Here is a 19,344-nt window from a genome sequence, read left to right on the forward strand (position 1 = left end):
GGCTTCGAACCTGTGGAAAGCATGTTGGGCCAGGGGGCTGTCGAGGCCAAGCCCAGAAGTACTTGGCCCAAAGGTGTCCATTGGACCAGGTCGTGCTACATGTGTTATTCAACTTCCAGAAATCCATATAGAATTTCAGCCTTCTTTGCTGGAATGACTCCATAAACCACTCAGACTCGATCAATCTCAAAAGGGTAATCATATGATCCATAAAAAAATGTATCTTTCATAATTTCGAACTGTCCTGAAATCCCAAGTGTTTATCATCGTTGAGAACCAAAATTGATAGTTCTCCCATAAATTGATTCGGACATAAATAGGAAAGGGAGCTATAACTCAGAAGATGAGTCTGAGATCCAAGTTCCTCTACATTCTGAGTTTTCTGAGCATGATGATGACGGCTCGGCGAATCATCGAATCACAGGTACTTGGCGAGCCAAGGCAGTTCCTTGCTGTCCTTAAGTGCAAATGTGACATCATCACTGCCATAGACCAAGCGAAGATGGGGTTATGATGCAAAGGAAAGAGCTGATAAAATCCGTTTCCAGGAAAAATGATGCTCGGAAGAATGAATGCTCATGTCATGCTCGAGATGCAGAACCAACCTAGGGAAATTGAGCTGCAACTTTTGTAGCCGGTGCCTCGACCCAGGTTCACATAAGATGATTCTGCATTCACCCAGCATGCAGCTGCAAAATGGAAAAGTTTCCAGGTTATTATAAAATTTTGATCCTAATTGAAGTTACGATGAGGGTTGTCTTTCTGGCAAAAACTACGAAAGGCTGTTAAAAATTACGAAGCGGTCTTAACGTCGGGTTAGACGTCTGCACACAATAGAAAAGAACAGAGTAACACTAAGATGCCCAATCATCTGCTGGTGTGAATGAAAATTAGCGCACAGTGACATATAAATATGGGTCTATTCGTCCAACTCATGGAAAGGAAATGATAGAGACACGCTTACCCAACTCTCAAGAGTGTGTCCCATCCGGGAAAAGTTTCTCCATTGCTTGCACAGAGACATGAAACTGTTGTTGCCAACTGCGAAATAGAAAGTCTCAAGTTACATATGACAAAGCATGAAAAGAAGCTAATCAAGAAGTGTTTTTATTCTTTCCGCATACTAGCTGCTTAGAAGTGAATAATAAGGTCGACAAGCCCCCGAATAATAATAGAAAATACCACCTCAGTCAGAAAAGGCAGAGTTCTACTTTTGATTTTATGCAATTTATATATCACTTCAACTGCCGTTTCACTTTCTTTTTCTCCACTCCAATTTTCTCTGCCTATTTTAGTATTTCTTTCAAAAAGTCCAACATGTTTATGTAACTCAAAAAGAAAGCAGTGGAGGAGAGGAAGTATTAGAGTTCAGACCTTCTCAAAGGTTGTTTCACCCATCCCTGTTTTGTACAGCTCATGAACCATTGCCGTCAGTAAGATTTTACTAAGTTTGGAGCCAGATTTCATTACCTGGGAAATGAGGAGGAATATCACACGTCAAAATAAGTATCAATACCTGAAAAAGAAGAATATGCGACGGCTGCCTAAGCAAAATAGTGCAGGCAGCTACAGCTGAACTGAACATGTTTAACTGCAACTCTCTATAAACTCCTCGTTCTTTTCACAGGACTCCAGTGGTCATAGGCAGTAAAACCTTATACTGAGATAGAGAACTATTTGGAGGCAAATACTTTTGGTACCATGGACTATCTCTCGTAATGAACCTATACCTTTATTATTTGAATCCAACAAGTCACAGCATCAAGCTTTGCTCCTGACAGATTATGCCGAAGAATAACAATTACTGCAGAAATATAGTTGCCACAAACTCACTTGAATATGAGGAGCTTGGAACATTTCCTGAATGGCCGTCTCAACGTCCACCATACCAACAAGAGCTTTCCCTGTGAAGTGTTCAAGCAAATATTATGAGAACCAAAACATTCCAAGAAGAGAATAAGCACTCATGCTCAATAGATAATAGTTTGTTGAACCAGAGAAGATGTATTTGAGGAAAAGTATATATAATATAAGACAAAACCAGAGCAATTCATGATCATCTGACAACATCTTGTAGTCTCTAACACTTTATCAGTGATATATATAGACTATATGCACTGCTACTTAACAACTATGTCATGAACACTTGCTTCGTCATCTACTTCTGCTAGAGCATTGAGGTTAATCATTTAAGCCATAATAATCCCTGAACACCAATTATAGGATAAGAATGATGAGGTATAACAGGTCTATTTTAGCGTAACGTTTTGTCCAAATAATATGCTCTCACTCTTCACTCCAACTTCTAGTGTTTAAATATGAATCAGAATGTTGCATAAAAAGGCAATAAATAAGTATGAACTATATCTCGGTGTAGAACTTCTGAAAATTACAATGGCTTTAGTTATTTGACACTAAATAGTGTATTATATATCCTTAAATTTTCACCATCTTGAACACAGAGAAGCCATTCTTTCTTCTTGGACCATCCGAAGAACAAATTCTAGTGCATCAAACAGATTACCTCCTGAAGAAACAGACTTGGAGGAAGTCTTCATACAATAATCCGCAACTTCTGCTGCACGTCTACATATCTCCAAAGCACGACGTGCATCTCCTGAGATAGCTGCAACCTAAGTGCAAAAAAGAATGCAATTCCTTCAGGATTTCAGATAAAAGAGATTAAAGTTAAAAATTGTAAGTTACTCATGTAATCTATCATCAACTTGCTGGTATGTTTAGCCGAATATGTTAGAGCTGAAGTTAAACAAGTATTTAACAACAGAGAGAGAACTGACCTTCCTGGAAGCAAATTCTATGGCTTGCTTTTCAAATGCATCAATTCCTTTGAGGCGAGTGGATATGATTTCTTGAAGCTGCAGATAATTATAAGGACCAAAACAAAGTCTTTGGATGCCCATCCTACTTGATATACGCGGAAGTAGCTTCTCTGGAAGGTCCATAGTGTTTGCTATACCTGAATTGCAGGTAAAACAGAAAATGATCTTATAACCGCATTTATGCGTATCCTCAAGTTCATAGTTAGAAGGAAACAAACATTACCTATTACAATCAATTTGGAATTGGATTTAGTAGGCCAATCAAGAATGTTATAAAGAACCTGCAATCACAAAAGGCTGACCACATAAGACTATCAACAGTGAAGTAAACATTCACCAAAATTATTTTTCCGAAAGTTGAAAGGCTATTTATTCAATAATACATCATATATTAGAGCAGAAAGGAAGTTACCAACTGATTTCTGGTTACAAGCAGATCAAGTTCATCAATCAGTAGAATGCAAGGCCGATTATCCTCTTTGCCATTTTTCTTTCCATCTGAAAAACGCTCATTGAGAAGTTGAAGGGCCTTTTTCCAGCTAACTCTATGTCCAGTTAATGCCTCATAAATAACCTGAGAAAATGTCCAATGTGGTCAATAAAGAGAGGAAGGATACAGTCCAAGGTTAAGTTCGCCTAACTTTTTACCCTATAGATATTCTCTGGTGATGCCAGCTTAAGACCATTAATGTCCACGAAACAGTACGGTTTAATGCTACCAGCATCAACTTCGGACTTCAGATTCCTCATTACTGCAAGTACAGTCATCGTCTACAAACCAGGAAAAGATAAGATGTCAATAAGTGAAAAGCAGAAATAGAACTGAAATAAAAGTGTATATCATTGTCAGCATACAAGTGAGATGAATCAATGATGTGTACCTTGCCAGTTCCTGGAACACCATGTATATATAGGCAACGTCCCAAACATTGATCTTCGCAGATGGCTCCTTTTATAAAGGAAGTAATCTCGTCCATTTCTCTATGTTAATACAGGTCATTTTATTAGGAAAAGACCATCCAGTCAAAGGAACAATGGCTCATAAATTGTGAGATGTTGCATACTTATTCCTGCAGGGTAAAGATTTAGGTAAAGTTGCCAGTAGAAGTGTGGATTTTGCTCTTTCGAGTTCAGTCTGCTTGTGGCAGCGCACATGCTCTGGAATCTGCTTTGTGCCTATTTTTTGGAGTCCAAAGAACTTCCCTTTCCTTGAATTCTGCAAAGCAGTGGAAGTGGTTAACTATTCGTTGGGAGTACGTTGTATGGTAAAATTCACAAAATGAAGAAGGAATAGTTTCACTCGTACTGCAGCAAATTCACCAGTCAATGATCTTAACCGCAAACCCTTTTCTCTTTCTTCATCGAAGTCCATATCTTCGTCAGACTCTGGATCAGCATTACTTGGCAAGTTCCAATCTTCATCACTGCCAGCTTTTCCGCCATTCTACATAACAAAGACCGCTAAGTCCAGAGTTTCTAAAGTTGCTCCAAGTTGACAAATCAGGAAAACAATAACTACTGCAGCTTACAAGTTAAATGTGATACCTCTTCATCATTGTCAATCTCAGCGATACACTTGAAACTGTGCCAGTGTATGTCATATTCATACTCGCACATAAAGACATCATCGCCTTCATAGTCAGCCTTGCCATATTCTTTAGGATTCTTGACAAAGCAGTGTCTAAGGACACATTCCATCTATATAAAAAAAACATAGTATCAACAATCAAGGGTCAATCCAGATGAAGAAAGCATATCTTCCATGAGACTCACAGGTCAATATGATTAGATAAATATAATGAGGCACTTGTTCCGAATCATTCACAATTAACTTATATCGAGTTATAATTATGTGAGGTTGAGTTCCTTAAATGACTATATGTTGCAAATTCATTTCTCTGCTGTAATTCCATCTTCACTATCAATGGCTAATGCTAATTAGCATTTGCAGTGGTGATAAATTAAATTAGCAAGCAATCGAGTGTTACCTCAATATCAGAAAAATGATTCGTTCGATATATTTCCCTCCTCAGGTTATGCAGCTGCCTTCCAGCGGCAGTCTCTTCAGGAATTATGTACCACCGAACTCGACACCAGTAAGTACCATTGACTTCTCTCCACAAACTGTGCCGAGCCATAAATCAGATGTTGCTCATAATACAGAGAATAACATAACTTATACAAGCAAAAGCTTTACCTCTCGATTCGGGCTGCCCAGAGATCACTAGAAAGAAGCTTCTCCCTGGCAGTCCTGACCCTTTTCTTCCCTTCGGGTGGCTTCGGAAGCTCAACCTCCTTACCTGATTTCTTTGCCTCGCAAAACTTGCATGCCCACTCCCCTTCAGGTACTTCCTTCAACGGTGGCTTCAAGCATTTCAAGTGAAACCCACCTAAGCAATCCTCGCACTCGATCATGATATCCCCAGTTTTGAAGCAAATCCTACAGTCCTCCACCTCGGGGTCCTCATCATCCGAGCTCGCATATTCTCTCCTCTTGACATACACATCATCTCCTACTCCAAATTCACCTCCATCGTACACTACTACCTTGTAGTAAACCTTCTTCTTCGGAGCATCACGGCCTCTCTTCTTCGCCCCATCCTCCGAACCCCTTGAAGCCCTGGCTCTTGTGACCACGTGCACTGGCTCATTTCCCCCTTTTTTCCTCTTCCGACTCTCTGATTGCTCCGGTGATACCGGAGCAATTGGAGCCTCCTCCAACTCTTTCTCAATTCTACGCCTTAACTTCCTCGCTGAATTACTCGTCTCCTGGGTTCCGTCATTTCCCGCAGAAATGGGATTACTGGGGGTTTTACTAATTTCCGTTTCCTTAGCATTTCTCCGGGACTTTTTCGACGAGTCCCCTGTGGATTTCACATCGGCTTGCGTCTTCAATGCAATATCCTTAAATGAAAGAGACGACCGGCGGGCAGATCGGCGAAGCGGGGTTGCAGTTGCTGGGGTTTCAGGAGGGACCGGAAACGGAGAAGGGGACGGTTTAGGAGTGAGCTTTGGCGTCGCAAGCTTCGGTTTCCTCGGCGATTGTCTCCTCTGTGGGGTTTCTGCCATGGAATCGCCAGCGACGGAGCGGAAGTAGCCAGTCGGAAGAGAGAGAGGAGAAGGGAGATAGAGGAACAAAAGAGAGAAAGGGAAGGAGGCGAAGGAGAAGAGAAATGGCGGGAAAAGTTCCCGCCAATTGTTCAACCTAACGTAGATGCTCTCGGATCGGATCTTGCACAGAGGCCCAACACCACGGCCCATTTATAATTATTCAGGCCCAAACAAGCGTGGCAATTTATTTTCCTTAATTAATTAGTTAATTAATTAATTTTTCATAATCCGATGAATTTGATAGTTCCTGAAATTACCCTTTCATCTATTCAGAAATCACTATATCCCGAAGGCCTTAACATTAGTCGTTTTCCCCGGGATTTACTCGAAACTAAGTGCAAGATATCGATTGTAAGAAACATCAGCGATTCAGTAACGTATCGTTTTAAACATAGATTTGACATGTCCTCTTAACAGAGAGAGATATGATCGGAGTTAGATGGCAATGTCATCATATTCCCGATAGCAACATCAACAAATCTTAAAACCAATCGTTTATGGTTGAGACATATATAGCTATGTTCACAAAAAAACGAGATGTATTTCGGCTATTTTATGGCGTAAATTCGTACATATCGGACTGTGTATTTACTGCACGACATTGAGATAATTGAACAAATCACGTTATACTCCTTGAAATGACTGAGATGGGTGCACACATGAGCACACCAATCTAACTGAATAACTGCACTCAAGAGGCTGAGCTCGGCTTCGGCTTCTTGAGTCGTAGGACAGTGAGGATTACTCCGAGATAGTCATATTCGTAACAGTGCCGGAAGAGCTGCAACTTGTGATCGTTCCATGGAGGGAACCGGAACCAGAAGTCGACGAGGAAGCTTCTCCAAGCGACCGCCTTGTAGTGGGTGAATTCATCAAAAGAGAACTTTCCATGGTACCTGCCTATCCCGCTGTCTCCAATTCCTCCGAACGGGAGAGTATCAGCTAAATACTGTTGGAAGTGCCAGAAATCATTTTCAGTCCAAACAAGAGAATGGTTTCTTAGGACGATTAGCTGCGGAGTAGTTTCTGAGCAAGATTTTTTATAAGTTGTACCTGAATCAGTGCGTCGTTGAAAACCACACTTCCCGATGATGTTTCCGATATTATCCTCTTCCTGAGGCTTCTATCATTGGTGAATGCGTAAAGAGAGAGAGGTTTAGGCCTCGATCTTATGAACTCGATGCTATCTTCAATCTTCTGCAACTGTAAAAGCATCAAATTGTATGATATTGCAGCATCTTACTAAGAAAAAATTGGAGGACAAATTTCGAAGATATTATTCCTTACTGTGATTATAGGGAGTAATGGACCGAAAATCTCATCCTCCATGATCATGGACTCGAGTGGTGGATCTACCAAGATCGTTGGCTCGATATACCTGCATAAGTTAAGTTATATTATGGAAAGACTTATAGACTACGAAATCAGATCCTATTTTACTACCCATAGCATGAGATACGACTATGAGGCACCTCTTGACTCTTTTTGGTGTGGACGATGGAAGCTCTGACGTTCGGATCATCTAAAAGACACTTCAATCTCAGGAAATGATGCCTGTTTATAATTCTAGCAACGCTGTGCGAATCTCTAGGATTTTCACCGAACATCGTCTTCAACTTGATTTTTATTAGTTCAACCTGAACATGAAGAGAACCAATAAAATTTCCAGGCATGACATTGGCCGAACAAGTACCGAACCGAGGAGAAAAGACTCGAAGTACTTATGCGCATCCCTACCAAAGTTGGGTAGAATTTCTTCTCCACGAGGATGTAATCGATGCCTATGCATGCTTGCCCAGCACAGGCACTGAACTTTGCCCCGAGAACTCGTTCAACAGCCACCTTGTTCAAATAGCACGATCAGTTAAATTTCTTTATTGCTCGACACTGTTTCTACTATCTCAAATACGGGATATTATATTCGTTATTCAATGAAAGAGCAATCTTCTGTCGATTCAATGGTGGCACTCGAGTGAATTTACCTCTATATCCCAGGAGCTCGACAGGAAATCAACAATAGCAGGACATTTTCCGCCTAACTCCAGAGTCACGGGGGTTAGATGTTTCGCGGCAGCAGCCATCACGATTCTTCCGACTCCGGCACTTCCTATATGATTTCATCAACATCGAGTTAGGCTACACGAGCAACCAAAAACAGATAATTCTTTTTGTTGTTCCTGTGTCAAAATAATAATAATAATAATAATAATAATGCACAAAACCTGTGAAGAAGATCTTGTCCCATTTCTGCTGCAAGAGTTGTTCGCCTACGGTTGGACCGCCTTCTATGACTTTGATCCCATTACTGTCTAAGTAAGCAGGTATCTTCTGGGCAAGGAAAGAAGAGCATGAAGGAGCCAACTCTGAAGGTTTCAAGACCATCGAGTTTCCTGCAGCAATCGCTCCTATGAGTGGCTCAATGGACAGTCCTGGTTATATTTTGTGAACTCGTCAGAAAATGCAAAATTGAATTCAGTATCGGTCTCCCTGTGAAAATAATTTACTCACCAATGGGGAAGTTCCAAGATGAGATGACTAGGACAAGCCCCAGTGGTTCGGGAACTATCGCTGCAGTCGTTAATAAGGCCACCTTCGGTAGTTTAGCCTAATGAATAAGCACAATGGTACGTTAGAAATTTGCAAGCATCACAAACTTCAAGTTAATTCGAAAAGAACCAACCAGAGTTGTACCTTTTCGCTGGACATCCATCCTTTCAAATTGTCCAATGCATAATTTATGGATTTTATCGTGCTTCCTATCTGCAGAAATACATGAACATGTCAATGTAATGGAAAACACGGTCGTCATAAACCGCACCACCTATAGTAGGACTCTTCCTGAAACACGTAAAAGGAAAGATATGGAGTCGTTTGCCGCATTTTGTTTTCGTCCTCTGTGTTTCCTTCCCATGACAAACGAAAAAGTTTTTAAGGAACAAAGCATCATCTTATGCCTACTTGTGATCAAAACACGCACTGCATATCAACCCGAGGGAGAGGAGAAACAACAAAACAGAAACGAAGCAGAGGTTGATGATAGCTTATTATTACAACACGCGAACCTCATCCCGGTAAGCCTCGGCAGGGTGCTTCCCCAAGTCCTGCTTCAGGACATTGAAGATCTCGGTCTGGTTCTCGTGAAGGAGGAGGAGCAGACCACGGAGCTGGGCCCTCCTCCAAGAAGCATCCCTTGTGTTCCCGCTGCTGTAGTACTCTCTCATTGCTGCCAACTCTTTCTCCAAATCTACCATTTTTTGTCTCCGTACGACGAGGTGATGGGTGATGATGTGTGCGAAATTGTTTGCTGCCTGGTTTTTATCATAAAGGCGCTGTATATATCCTTCTTCCCTTCTCTTCCAACCACCCGTCTTAATTCCAATGATCGGTTGGGCTCGCCATATCATTAACTCCCTGTTGATGGGTCTTTCTACCCTTGCTTCCAATCCTCTCCCAGCTCGAACACACACACACACATATGAAAGAGGAACATGTCGTGTAGATCATGCCAACTCCTTGATAATGTGACATCAACATCATATACCATAATGGAAAAATGATGGCATGCATCACATACACGTATACAATCCAGAATTTTCACTAAATATACAAATACCATAGAGTGTCGTAATCAGACCTGACCATGGCTCTATCAACCGCTGGCGTGGCAGAGCTCGCTTCCAATGCTGCAAGTCCTGGAGCAGGTTGAGAACATTGTTTTGCGAATCGAGCTGAGTTTAATATCCAAGCCTGCTGCTGTTCCTGAATTTTCTACTGAAGTCTGGCTCAAGCTCGCCACGTATATTAATCTTGCAAATAGAAAAGAAAAAAACGAATGCTTAATCTTGCAATGTTCAAATTACTTTCAGGATCGATCCAGTACCGACTTGCTGAGGCTGCATTTTTCACTTCCACTAACCGCCCTAAATTCAAAAATCTGGACGGACTACTCGTCTTTTCCATGATCACCATGTCCGTAGTCAAATTGCTCGTCCCGACGAATCCAAATCCAAATGATATAAATTTGATGTCCTCATAAGCTATGAATTCACTAACGAATTTGTAGTAAAAGCCCAGTTGAAAGAGACAGAGACACGGTGACATGATGAAATGGGTCGCTCGGGTGGTCTTTTTATTCACAGATCCATTTGCAGGCTTCCTCATTAACACACTTGTGCTGTCCATTTTCCGAATAATAGGAGGCTTTCTTCTCGCGGATGCAGAGTAAAGAACAAAGGTGGTGAGAGTCGCCGACCCCCCATCCGTGACAGTCGTTCTAGGCTGCTAAGGTTCAAATCTGTCTCGGCCTTTTATCGAATCGGAGTTTCGAAGATTGCTGAGACCGAAAATCGATTGCTGCAAGGATAAAACTTACTTGGCTACGTTCATTGCAAGAACTAGTAAGTTCTTGCTTGCACAGATGGAAGAGCCCAACTCATCTGCCAGCTGCAGTTCCGGAATCACTTAATTGGACTAAAATCGGCACGATGATCTATGTGGATATGCTGCCCATTTTCAGGGAAAGTGCAGTCTTCTGTGCTCTCTTCCTTCCCTCAGAATGAGACAACCCCACGCAGGGACAGATGTAGGAGTTTGATCCGATCGAGGGAAGAGAAACTCAAAATAAGGTACAGAAACAATAACATCATAAAATTAAGAAGGGCGAAATGAGAGAAATCTCTCGAAGAAAATGACAAATTCTACGTAATATTGGAACGATTTTATGACTTTTATCGACTCCTATGCTATGGCCCTTTGAAGCCCGGGGGGTTTCTGTTTGCCATCACTATCCTATTAACAATTCCTGCGGGGGTTACGTATTTATGGAGGGGATTGGGCGGTTCTACCTAACCATGCCAATCTATCTGGCCTTAGACAGGCCTCACCAAGAACTACTAGACTGATGATTGATAATTGGTGCGACTTCTCGTGGATCTAGTCCCTCGATCTCCTCTACAGTTCTCCTTGTAAATCGATTAATATCAGGTGCACGCATTCGTTCTTACTTTCTCCTTCCAAAGAAATGATACTGTCAGCTGATAAGAGAGTCTAGACCTATACGTAGACAAAAGACTAGGATTACGGAGAGTACACACGAAATCTAATATATAGAATTCGAGAAATTACAGCATGAACTTAGTTATCCTTGTCATTCATGACATGGTTTCTCATATCTAGTGTCTATGATACCACTTCCTCATCTCTTTCTAGATCCATGAGCGATTGAGCGTCACCCATTTTCCAAAACCAAACAAGGGCTTACCTGCCTCACTTCAAACAGCAGCAGCAGACTGCGGAAGATTACTATGTTATCCCAGCATTGAAGATGTCTCTAGTCGGGGCCTGATCCATTGGACATTAAGGCGCTGGTCCTGCAATTTAAAGAGCTAAAGTACAGAGGACAAAGTCAGAGATAAGAGTTCCTAACAAAAGAGACGAGCGGATTTAGTGCAAATAATAAAAAAGATGCGTGAAATACAGTTCGATCGAGTCTCTATACACCTTTCATTTCTTGGTGCTCCTGAAAAAGAAGTTAGAAAATGGCATAAAGGGAGTTTCCTACAGCAGTTTTGGCACTTCTCCATGCATTTATTGACAAGCAAATGTCCTCCAACTATATTTTCTGGCAAAATATTGGTTGGAACATTACAAGATATACATGAATTCAAGTCCCTATCCTTCCCATACTGCTCCCTTTGAAAGAAAACCACCATTTTGTTTCTCGTCATGAAATGAATACGCTGAGCCCCTTGATGGAAACATGGAAAACGAAAACCATCAGCACCATCTGGCTCCCCTATATTTTCTCTCACTGTCGGTAGTGACTGCTTCAATAATCTACATCAGCTCAGAACTCGCATGCAAGTTTCCAAATATCTGGATCCACGCATATGAATAAAAGCATATTTACTCATGCAGCTATCGCCAATGTTCTGTCACGAGCTGCAACATCCCTTTGGGCATTTGCCGATGCCTTACCTGGAAACAGAAACCACAAGAAAGATTTTTCGGTTGGCCTTAGGTGTAAAATGATAGCAAATAGTTCTCGAAAGTTGAAATGCCTTGATACAACATTGGCAGCCCCTTTCAAGCAGGTGCTTGTAAAGGGAATGTAATTTTACAACATTATAGTGTTTATGCCATTCAAAAGAGTAATTGCTGAAATATACAGATGAAATTGGCATGTGCTGGGGGGGGGTGTTTGGGGAATCAGTGACAACGCCATTACAATTTAGTTTTTCAGTTCAAATTTCACTCACCATCTTTTTCCATTTTTCTCCTGCTTCGCCACAGAAGCCGAATAGGAGTGCCCGAAAATCCAGCATCTGCTCGGAGTTGCTTCTCCATGTAACGACGATATGTCTCGGGGAAAAGTTTTGCATCATTCACGAAGAAAACAAATGTAGGTGGGCGCACAGCTGCCTACAATAGAAAATAAAATCAGCTTCAGTATTTTCTTTACAACATTGAAAAGTCAAAATAAATACCAGTGGATCTATAGAACAGCACTTTCGTGATTCACGTAATCATATTGCTTCTAAATACGTGATGAAAATGAAGAAGTGATTGGTCTTCAAGGATAGATAGCAAGTTTAAGTTTGTCAACAAGCATTTTCAGAATATTCACTTGTAGGGCAGTCACAATTACTTCCCTCGTGCACTCAAGTTAACCAACAAATTGATAAAAACCTGAGTGCAATAGTAAACACGCCCTCTCTTGCCACCACGGGTTCTTGGAGGTGCTTTAAAAGCTACAGCCTCCTGCACCACTTGGTTCAGTGTTGCAGTGCTCAGCCTTCTTGATCTCTCCTTTTCAACTGCTGCAGCAGCTACAATGATCCTGAAGGAGAGAGAGGGGGGGCGGGGACCCACAGACACCACAAGATAATTAAGAGATCGCGGCAACCATATATGCAAAAATTTAAAGATAGAACTGATAAGAGGAAAAACTAAAATCATGTAATAAAGCTGATTTTTTTTAAATTAAAACTTCTGTGGTGCACTTAAATGCTAAAAAATATTAAGATATTTTTTTAATTTCAAGCCATATGAAAACAGATCGATAGTGTTAGTTTTCTTCTCTCTTTTCTATCAAATAATAGTAATAGATCAGAGTGGTGCAGGTGACAGGAAGTCTTAGAAAGAATTCAATAATAAATAAATCAACAAGTACAATGAACTATGACACGGTACAAATTGTTCTCCTTTGGAAGTTGGATTCCTCCAATCCTATAGGAGGAAAGTACGGACTTGGAGGAGGTTAAAACATGGCCAGGCATAGGAACGGAATATGTCAAAATAGTTGTTAAATTCAGAAAAAAGAGCTGCGGAACATGCGTGGTGGTTTTCTGCCAGTGGTACAGGCTATATATCAGAACTTACTTTTCAACGCTATGACCAACTATTGCAGTTGAATAGATGATAGGTGCCCAGTGGAGAATACGGAGTTTCTCTCTAACATCTTGCTCGTAGTATGTCGCAGTTTGCTGATTTTTATTCGGTATAGTGTCCCACTTGTTAACAACGATTAAGCAGCCCTTCCCTTCTGCTTCTATCCTCTCAGCAATCCTGTAATCCTGAAGATGAGCCAAGATGATTTTCATGTTAACAAGAGATTACATGAACAAGCAATACTAGGAACAGAGATGAATTCTTTTACTTATGCCAGTGCCATCTGGCTATGCCATATGTAGACAGTCTCATTTCAGAATGTATAGCAACCACACAAGGGAACCTCATTTTTCCCACATGGGTTTCTAGGGCTTATACCTTTGATTTCATGGGTGGTATCTACTATATTTTAGAGGAGAAAAGGTCATTGTCATTCGTCTAAAGTTGAAGAGAAAAACTGCATCTACCATGCCAAATAGATGGCAACTGATCCCTAGAAACCAGGAGGTGACTCAACAGGATGCCTAACCCGAGTCATATAATGGTAATGTCCATGAGAAAAACTAAGCAGCCATCTGTAAGGGAAAAAGTGACAGTATTCTTTGATAGATTTTGGTGATCCACATCTATTTATTGTTTACACGTATATTAAGGTGGAAAAAAACCTAAATCTTAAGGCCCGTTTGGTAAACCAAAATTTTTTAGCTCTACTTTACTCTACTCCACTTATATTCAATTCAACAACACAATTATTACTTTTCCTTTTTTCTTCAATTTTTTAACCATTCAATTCAATTTTTAATACTAAATTCTCTCAACTATTCATTACTTTTTCCACAATTCAACAACACAATCATTACTTTCCCTCAACTATTCATTACTTTTTCACATTTTTCTCATAATTCAACATAATCATTACAAACCAATTAAAATCAAAATTCAACTCTAAAATCAAATACAACCTTAAATTTTAAAAGAAAGGTGCAGAAGTTGTTATCCAAAAGAATTGATGTGAAGGATACCTGTTCTGTAGTGCAAGCCATTGCCTCAATGACAAGAGCAACAACATCAGAACGCCGGATGGCACGGAATGCTCTATTCACTGATAAAGCCTCTGTTGTACTTCCTGATGATGCCACAGCTGCCCTTCTTCTGATTCCAGCTGTGTCAATCAGCCGGAACTTCTACAGAAACAAGTAATCATGTGAAGGAGCTCCACTTACAGCTGAAAACTGAGAGCAAAGGTACTTATTGATACTAAAAGCATTCTTATTTCTCATATTTAACTTGACATGCAAAAAGAACTGTAGAAATTAGAACCAATTCAACCAATTAGAAACTGATCTCTTCCTGTCTAATACTGTTCCAGGCTCAGGCATATTATAATCACGAAGAATGATTGTTGATTTGGAGTTAATAAAACCTAACCAAACTCACAGGTTGTGACAAATCAAAGCTTCAGCAAGAAAGTCAAAATCTTACTGCCTAATTGAAGTTGCTAGTACTACAATATAAGCCCAATTATGAAGAAACAATTTAATACTGACCACCCAATTCATACAAATATGAACCTAACAGGTGGGCCGCTGAAATAATAAATTAAGAGGATAGTAGCATATGGTCATTTTCCTGTACCAAAACAAATTTAGTAGCAAGATGACATGACCTGCAAATGGAACAAAAGGCAATGATTGTCAATGCAGATGAATATATTAATCTACAATACCTGTCCGTCTGGTCCAGTAAATTCGGTATCAATAGCATCCCGTGTAGTTCCACTGATTGGACTAACAATTGTTCTGTCCTCTCCAACCAACGCATTCAGTATGCTACTTTTACCAACATTTGGACGGCCAACAATAGCAATTGATGGAATATAGTTCTCTTCATCATCAAAATTCTCTGGTTCCTATGCATTCACAAACACATAGATGATTATCCAATTATAGCCGAATGAGAAACCAGTCAATATCTCAAGCCTTGATTCTGTATACCTTGCTACCCAATACAGATACTTCACTAAGCAGAATTTCACAAAGAACAATTGAGCTCAAAATAGTGAGTACTATTTACACTGTCAGTAACTCAAGCAGTTTGTAGTAGTTCTTATAGTTAAATGCTCTTTTCCATATAAACAATTGGAGTCTGAATGAACTGACAGAATTATGACACTAAATTTTCGAAGACAGAAATTCTTCTTAAAACCTTCTTATAGTGGGTAAAATTTAGCAGCTTTGTAAATAGTAACTCAACAACTAAGTGATGATATACCCATTCCTGAGTGTCATAGGGCGAGAACATCTAGATCGAGAGCTCTATTATTCTGAATAGTGAGAAAGATACAGCAAACTACCAGTCAAACATACCATAATCTTCTCGAGTCCGGCACAAACAATATCAAGAAGCTCACCAGTCCCAGTTCCAGAAATAGCCGAAACCGGAAGTGGTGTAAACCTGAGGACAACCAAGTGCACAAAATTACAGGGTATACTTTTACTACACTTGTATAACACTCTTAAATTACAGAGATGAACTCCTAATAACAAATTTTATATGCGATGCTTAAGTATGATTCCACATGCAGTCTTTTCAATTAGAAATATGAAAATTTGGAAGCATATACTTATAATAGGAGATTTTCAGTTTATTCATTGTGCTCACCAAGATGCAGTCTCCCTGAATTTGCTTACACTAATTACTAAGCATCTGTGGCATTAATGATCTTGCAATCAAGAGTCTCATGTCTAGAAGTAGTTAACTTGATTCTGTAAATCTCTAATGAAACGTGTAGGAAAGATAATATCTACTAAGATATGAGCTGATATTCTAACTGCAACGGCCATATGCTAACCCATGAAACAGATCCTTATGCTTATTAGGTCCCATTTATGAATAACAATATATATGCTTATTCTGTATAGTATCAAGCCGCACGGTGCTAGAGGATAATGGGGCAGAAGGATCCTTATTACTTTTACTGTCAGAGAGGAAAACTTATTGAAGAGGCAACAAGAACGTGCAAATTATAAGAAAATAAATCTTATATGCATAGTACTCCCAAGCTAGTGAAGTGGAGCATTATTGTGGTTATCAAATAACTAACAGTAAAATCTAGCCATCCCATTGAAAAGCCAACACAGCAGTGTAGAATATATCACTCACCCTAATGACCAAAACTCAGCTGCCTGCATTATTCCTCTTCGTGGAGATTCACACTTGTTCACCGCAAGTATGATGTTCTTGTGGGAGTAATTCTTCCGCAACCAGTCAGCTATTTCCACATCAGCAGCTGTTAGACCAGCCTGCCCAATTTTTCACAATTATGATCTTCATATCTGGTGAAAATATTTTCTCTGAAAATAAACACTTGTGTTGGGTTTCAGGGGTTAAACAACGCTTTGGAAATTCAAGTTAAATCATGTGTTTATGTAGATCAGTGCATGTAACCATTCAATGAAATATAAAGCATCTCAACCATCACTTCCATGGTCAACAGTGGCATGTCTTTCAAACATATCAAGGGGTGTGAACAGAGAAACTGCCGAGATTTAATTAGATATGAGTATTTGACAGGCAGTTAAAGGAAAACTGTGTGGGTTTAACAAAAGCTGAGAAGTTGTATTACATTTACTTCCAGAGAACAATTTCTTTTTTTCTACTATAGTGCGAGCCATCTTCATTTTTTGGGAAGCGGTGCATCACATTCACTTACAGTAAACAAAATTCTCATTTTAACATGAATGCTTGCTCCATTCATGTCAAGCAACAACCGAACTCCATCTTTTAATATTAGTTTTACTATAATGCATCCCACGTTCCTTAATCTTTTCGGAGGACTGAAGATAGGTTGGGATCAATTTCAATCAACTATGAGAATGATGATCATCTGCAACTAAGGGTAAGAACCACGGACCCAGATAGCATGTCTATCATAGCTCAGTGGCCAGGGTGCATTCTGACATCTAAGTTTTTTTTTTTGGATAAATATTCTGACATCTAAGTTTGAGAACAAATTCCCAATAAAATCTTAAAAGAGTACAAGATGTAGCTGGATAGAACCACATGATGCTGATGGCCCCTCAAGCTTAGAATAGAACTTCATATGCATGAGCATAAAGCGTGACAAAGCTAAGTTACCTGGCCATCAACGAGGAATATAATGACAAATGATTCTTCCACAGCCATAGCAGCTTGTCTCTCAATCATGGAGGGCATCCTTGCAACAGCTGCTTCCCTTGTCGCAAGTGGTATCCCATCCATACCTATAGTAGTTGTAATAGCCAGGTCTTCCATGAGATCATCTTGTGATGTCGAAATTGTGAGAACGCCTCCAGTATCCACCGCCATAAATTCATGTTCTCCCCAAAAGGATCTACCATACAAACGATCCCTTGTGACCCCAGGTTCATCCACAACAATAGCTTTGTTTCCCTGAAAATTTGAAAAATGCACACGACACACACACATATATATATATGTATATGTACATTTATAATGCAATTTTAGAGGCATTGAGGCACATATTAATTAATAATATCAAGGAAACTGATAGATATACACAATGGCTAGTTGGCCACTTACCCCAACAAGACGATTAAACAATGCTGATTTACCAACATTTGGCCTTCCAACAATAGCAACCCTTGAGAGAAGATTGTCGGGTATCTGGAGATGGAAAACTGTGATTTATAAAAGCAGAACTACATCCATTTTTTTCCTAAGAAATGTAAAAAACCAATGAAGTTTAATTTAAACATTATCTTCTAGGCAAGGAAAGTTGAACGTCGTCGTTAATTAGAAACACAGCAATATGGAGATTATTGATCAATTAACAGATGACAAAATGATATGTTTCTTTAACAAGTTGTCGAAGATATCGGATCAGGAATGGGTTCTTACTGTATTCCTTTTCAAGGTTGCACGCTTATTTCTCTTTCCACCACGTTCTTTTTTATCAAAGGCCTCATCTTCTGATGCTCGTGAACAAAGCAAAAATTAGATAGTAAGTCAATAAATCACAATTCTGCAACTTTCCTATCACAAATCACTTATCCATTAAGTCGTAAATCAGTGCTAGAGTTCGCTGAAATGAAGCTCTAATTCTTCCTTTAAAGGCATAATTCTACAAGCCAAACGGAAAAGAATATATTTCCACAACTTATGATTAAAACAAGATCATGGAGACTCCTAATTCACGGCAATGTGCAAATGCTTCCCCGAAATTCCATTGCATCAGCTTGGATTTCACTTTCGCTTCAAAATTCCCAGTCACTAGCTAACAATACCGTAACGGAACACGGAATGCCGCTGACTACTAGCTGGACAGACTCACCGATCTTGAGTTCACCGGAGAGAGAGCGAGAGTACTCCCGTGCAGCATCTTTTGCTTCCCGCTCGAGAGCCTCGAAGTCGATAGAGTAAGCCCCCTCGTCATCGCTCTCCTCAGGTGCCTCTCCGTCGTCATAGAAATCTTCCAATTCCGGTTCCTCTTCTTCTGCACCAGCACTGGTTTCAATTTCGGGAGCTTCGCTATCCGCACAGCTCACTGTATGGCAGGTTTGGTTTGGATATTTTCCGGCGGAGCTGGTGAGGGAGGGGAAGATGACGGGAGGTGAGACTAAGCGGAGGAGAGGAAGCGAGGCGGAGGATGGAGAGCATTGAGGTGAAGCGATGGGAAGGTTCGGGAAGGCGGAGGAGGAGCCATGGAGAGAGAAGAGATGAAGAGCTGACATTAGCGAAAGCGGAGAGTGAGCTTTGAGCTGCGAGCCGCGCGAGCTTTGGTGTTTTTTGACGGTTAACGGCCGAGCAGAGTCTGGGTTTATCCTCTATTTCTCGGCCACTGGAAGGGGTTTTAAGGGAAAGTCACGTGCACCGGGACCAGGTAGACCAGAAGGATTATCCACGCGAGCAGCACCCGCCTTTTCTCACCTGGGTCAACGGGAACCGGGCGTAGCTAATATATTCAGTAGGCTCTTTTTATTTGCAACCCGGCCCAACAGATCCT

General features: G+C 40.4%; 3 protein-coding genes and 1 non-coding gene across 5 annotated transcripts; all 4 read right to left on the reverse strand.

The window, feature by feature from the left end:
• Nucleotides 1–203: 203 nt before the first annotated feature.
• On the reverse strand, nucleotides 204–6,014 carry LOC116211269 (origin of replication complex subunit 1A-like). The gene is made up of 16 exons (XM_031545563.1): nucleotides 5,038–6,014; nucleotides 4,829–4,964; nucleotides 4,386–4,538; nucleotides 4,147–4,284; nucleotides 3,905–4,056; nucleotides 3,722–3,821; nucleotides 3,489–3,611; nucleotides 3,253–3,414; nucleotides 3,064–3,121; nucleotides 2,799–2,977; nucleotides 2,525–2,633; nucleotides 1,834–1,904; nucleotides 1,375–1,470; nucleotides 965–1,041; nucleotides 606–689; nucleotides 204–482 (listed from the first exon to the last, which is right to left on the reverse strand). The coding sequence occupies exons 1-16, from the start codon at nucleotides 5,907–5,909 to the stop codon at nucleotides 419–421; spliced, it is 2,574 nt and encodes an 857-aa protein (XP_031401423.1). The 5' UTR covers nucleotides 5,910–6,014; the 3' UTR covers nucleotides 204–418.
• LOC116212565 lies at nucleotides 4,401–4,478 on the reverse strand. Its single transcript, XR_004157877.1, has one exon. It is a non-coding gene; the product is annotated as a small nucleolar RNA snoR28 (small nucleolar RNA).
• A 454-nt stretch (nucleotides 6,015–6,468) lies between the features above and the next one.
• LOC116210511 (aldehyde dehydrogenase family 3 member F1-like) lies at nucleotides 6,469–11,333 on the reverse strand. Its single transcript, XM_031544395.1, has 11 exons — nucleotides 11,212–11,333; nucleotides 9,014–11,003; nucleotides 8,643–8,711; nucleotides 8,460–8,556; nucleotides 8,174–8,380; nucleotides 7,934–8,058; nucleotides 7,689–7,793; nucleotides 7,422–7,588; nucleotides 7,239–7,329; nucleotides 7,005–7,154; nucleotides 6,469–6,900 (listed from the first exon to the last, which is right to left on the reverse strand). Exons 2-11 carry the CDS (start codon nucleotides 9,353–9,355, stop codon nucleotides 6,643–6,645), a joined length of 1,611 nt encoding a protein of 536 aa, XP_031400255.1. The 5' UTR covers nucleotides 9,356–11,003; nucleotides 11,212–11,333; the 3' UTR covers nucleotides 6,469–6,642.
• LOC116210509 (GTPase Der) lies at nucleotides 11,038–19,299 on the reverse strand. 2 transcript variants are annotated; one of them, XR_004157514.1, is made up of 13 exons: nucleotides 18,673–19,299; nucleotides 18,240–18,310; nucleotides 17,922–18,005; nucleotides 17,478–17,771; nucleotides 16,503–16,642; nucleotides 15,707–15,794; nucleotides 15,067–15,249; nucleotides 14,363–14,524; nucleotides 13,332–13,525; nucleotides 12,639–12,789; nucleotides 12,209–12,371; nucleotides 11,451–11,927; nucleotides 11,038–11,335 (listed from the first exon to the last, which is right to left on the reverse strand). XR_004157514.1 is itself a non-coding variant. In XM_031544392.1 (12 exons), the coding sequence occupies exons 1-12, from the start codon at nucleotides 19,070–19,072 to the stop codon at nucleotides 11,860–11,862; spliced, it is 1,998 nt and encodes a 665-aa protein (XP_031400252.1). In that variant the 5' UTR covers nucleotides 19,073–19,299; the 3' UTR covers nucleotides 11,425–11,859. The 2 variants fall into 2 exon arrangements, 1 of the variants encoding a protein (XP_031400252.1); XM_031544392.1 differs by lacking the exon at nucleotides 11,038–11,335 and having other exon boundaries at nucleotides 11,425–11,927.
• Between the last annotated feature and the right edge of the window lie 45 nt (nucleotides 19,300–19,344).

The sequence above is a fragment of the Punica granatum genome, chromosome 6 (genome assembly GCF_007655135.1).
Source record: "Punica granatum isolate Tunisia-2019 chromosome 6, ASM765513v2, whole genome shotgun sequence".
Taxonomy (NCBI): Eukaryota; Viridiplantae; Streptophyta; class Magnoliopsida; order Myrtales; family Lythraceae; genus Punica; species Punica granatum.

Excerpts from the sequence above, each read along its gene's own strand:
- LOC116211269 (XM_031545563.1), bottom strand. The coding sequence starts at position 5,909 with ATGGCAGAAACCCCACAGAGGAGACAATCGCCGAGGAAACCGAAGCTT. Across the intron at positions 4,539-4,828 it reads ATCATTTTTCTGATATTGAG|ATGGAATGTGTCCTTAGACA; the intron begins GTAACACTCGAT and ends TTTTTTATATAG. Across the intron at positions 2,634-2,798 it reads TAGAATTTGCTTCCAGGAAG|GTTGCAGCTATCTCAGGAGA; the intron begins GTCAGTTCTCTC and ends TTTTGCACTTAG.
- LOC116210511 (XM_031544395.1), bottom strand. The coding sequence starts at position 9,355 with ATGATATGGCGAGCCCAACCGATCATTGGAATTAAGACGGGTGGTTGG. Across the intron at positions 7,794-7,933 it reads CGAGCTCCTGGGATATAGAG|GTGGCTGTTGAACGAGTTCT; the intron begins GTAAATTCACTC and ends TATTTGAACAAG. Across the intron at positions 7,155-7,238 it reads CATTACTCCCTATAATCACA|TTGCAGAAGATTGAAGATAG; the intron begins GTAAGGAATAAT and ends ATGCTTTTACAG.
- LOC116210509 (XM_031544392.1), bottom strand. The coding sequence starts at position 19,072 with ATGTCAGCTCTTCATCTCTTCTCTCTCCATGGCTCCTCCTCCGCCTTC. Across the intron at positions 18,006-18,239 it reads CAACCTTGAAAAGGAATACA|ATACCCGACAATCTTCTCTC; the intron begins GTAAGAACCCAT and ends TTCCATCTCCAG. Across the intron at positions 12,372-12,638 it reads GTGTTTACTATTGCACTCAG|GCAGCTGTGCGCCCACCTAC; the intron begins GTTTTTATCAAT and ends TTTCTATTGTAG.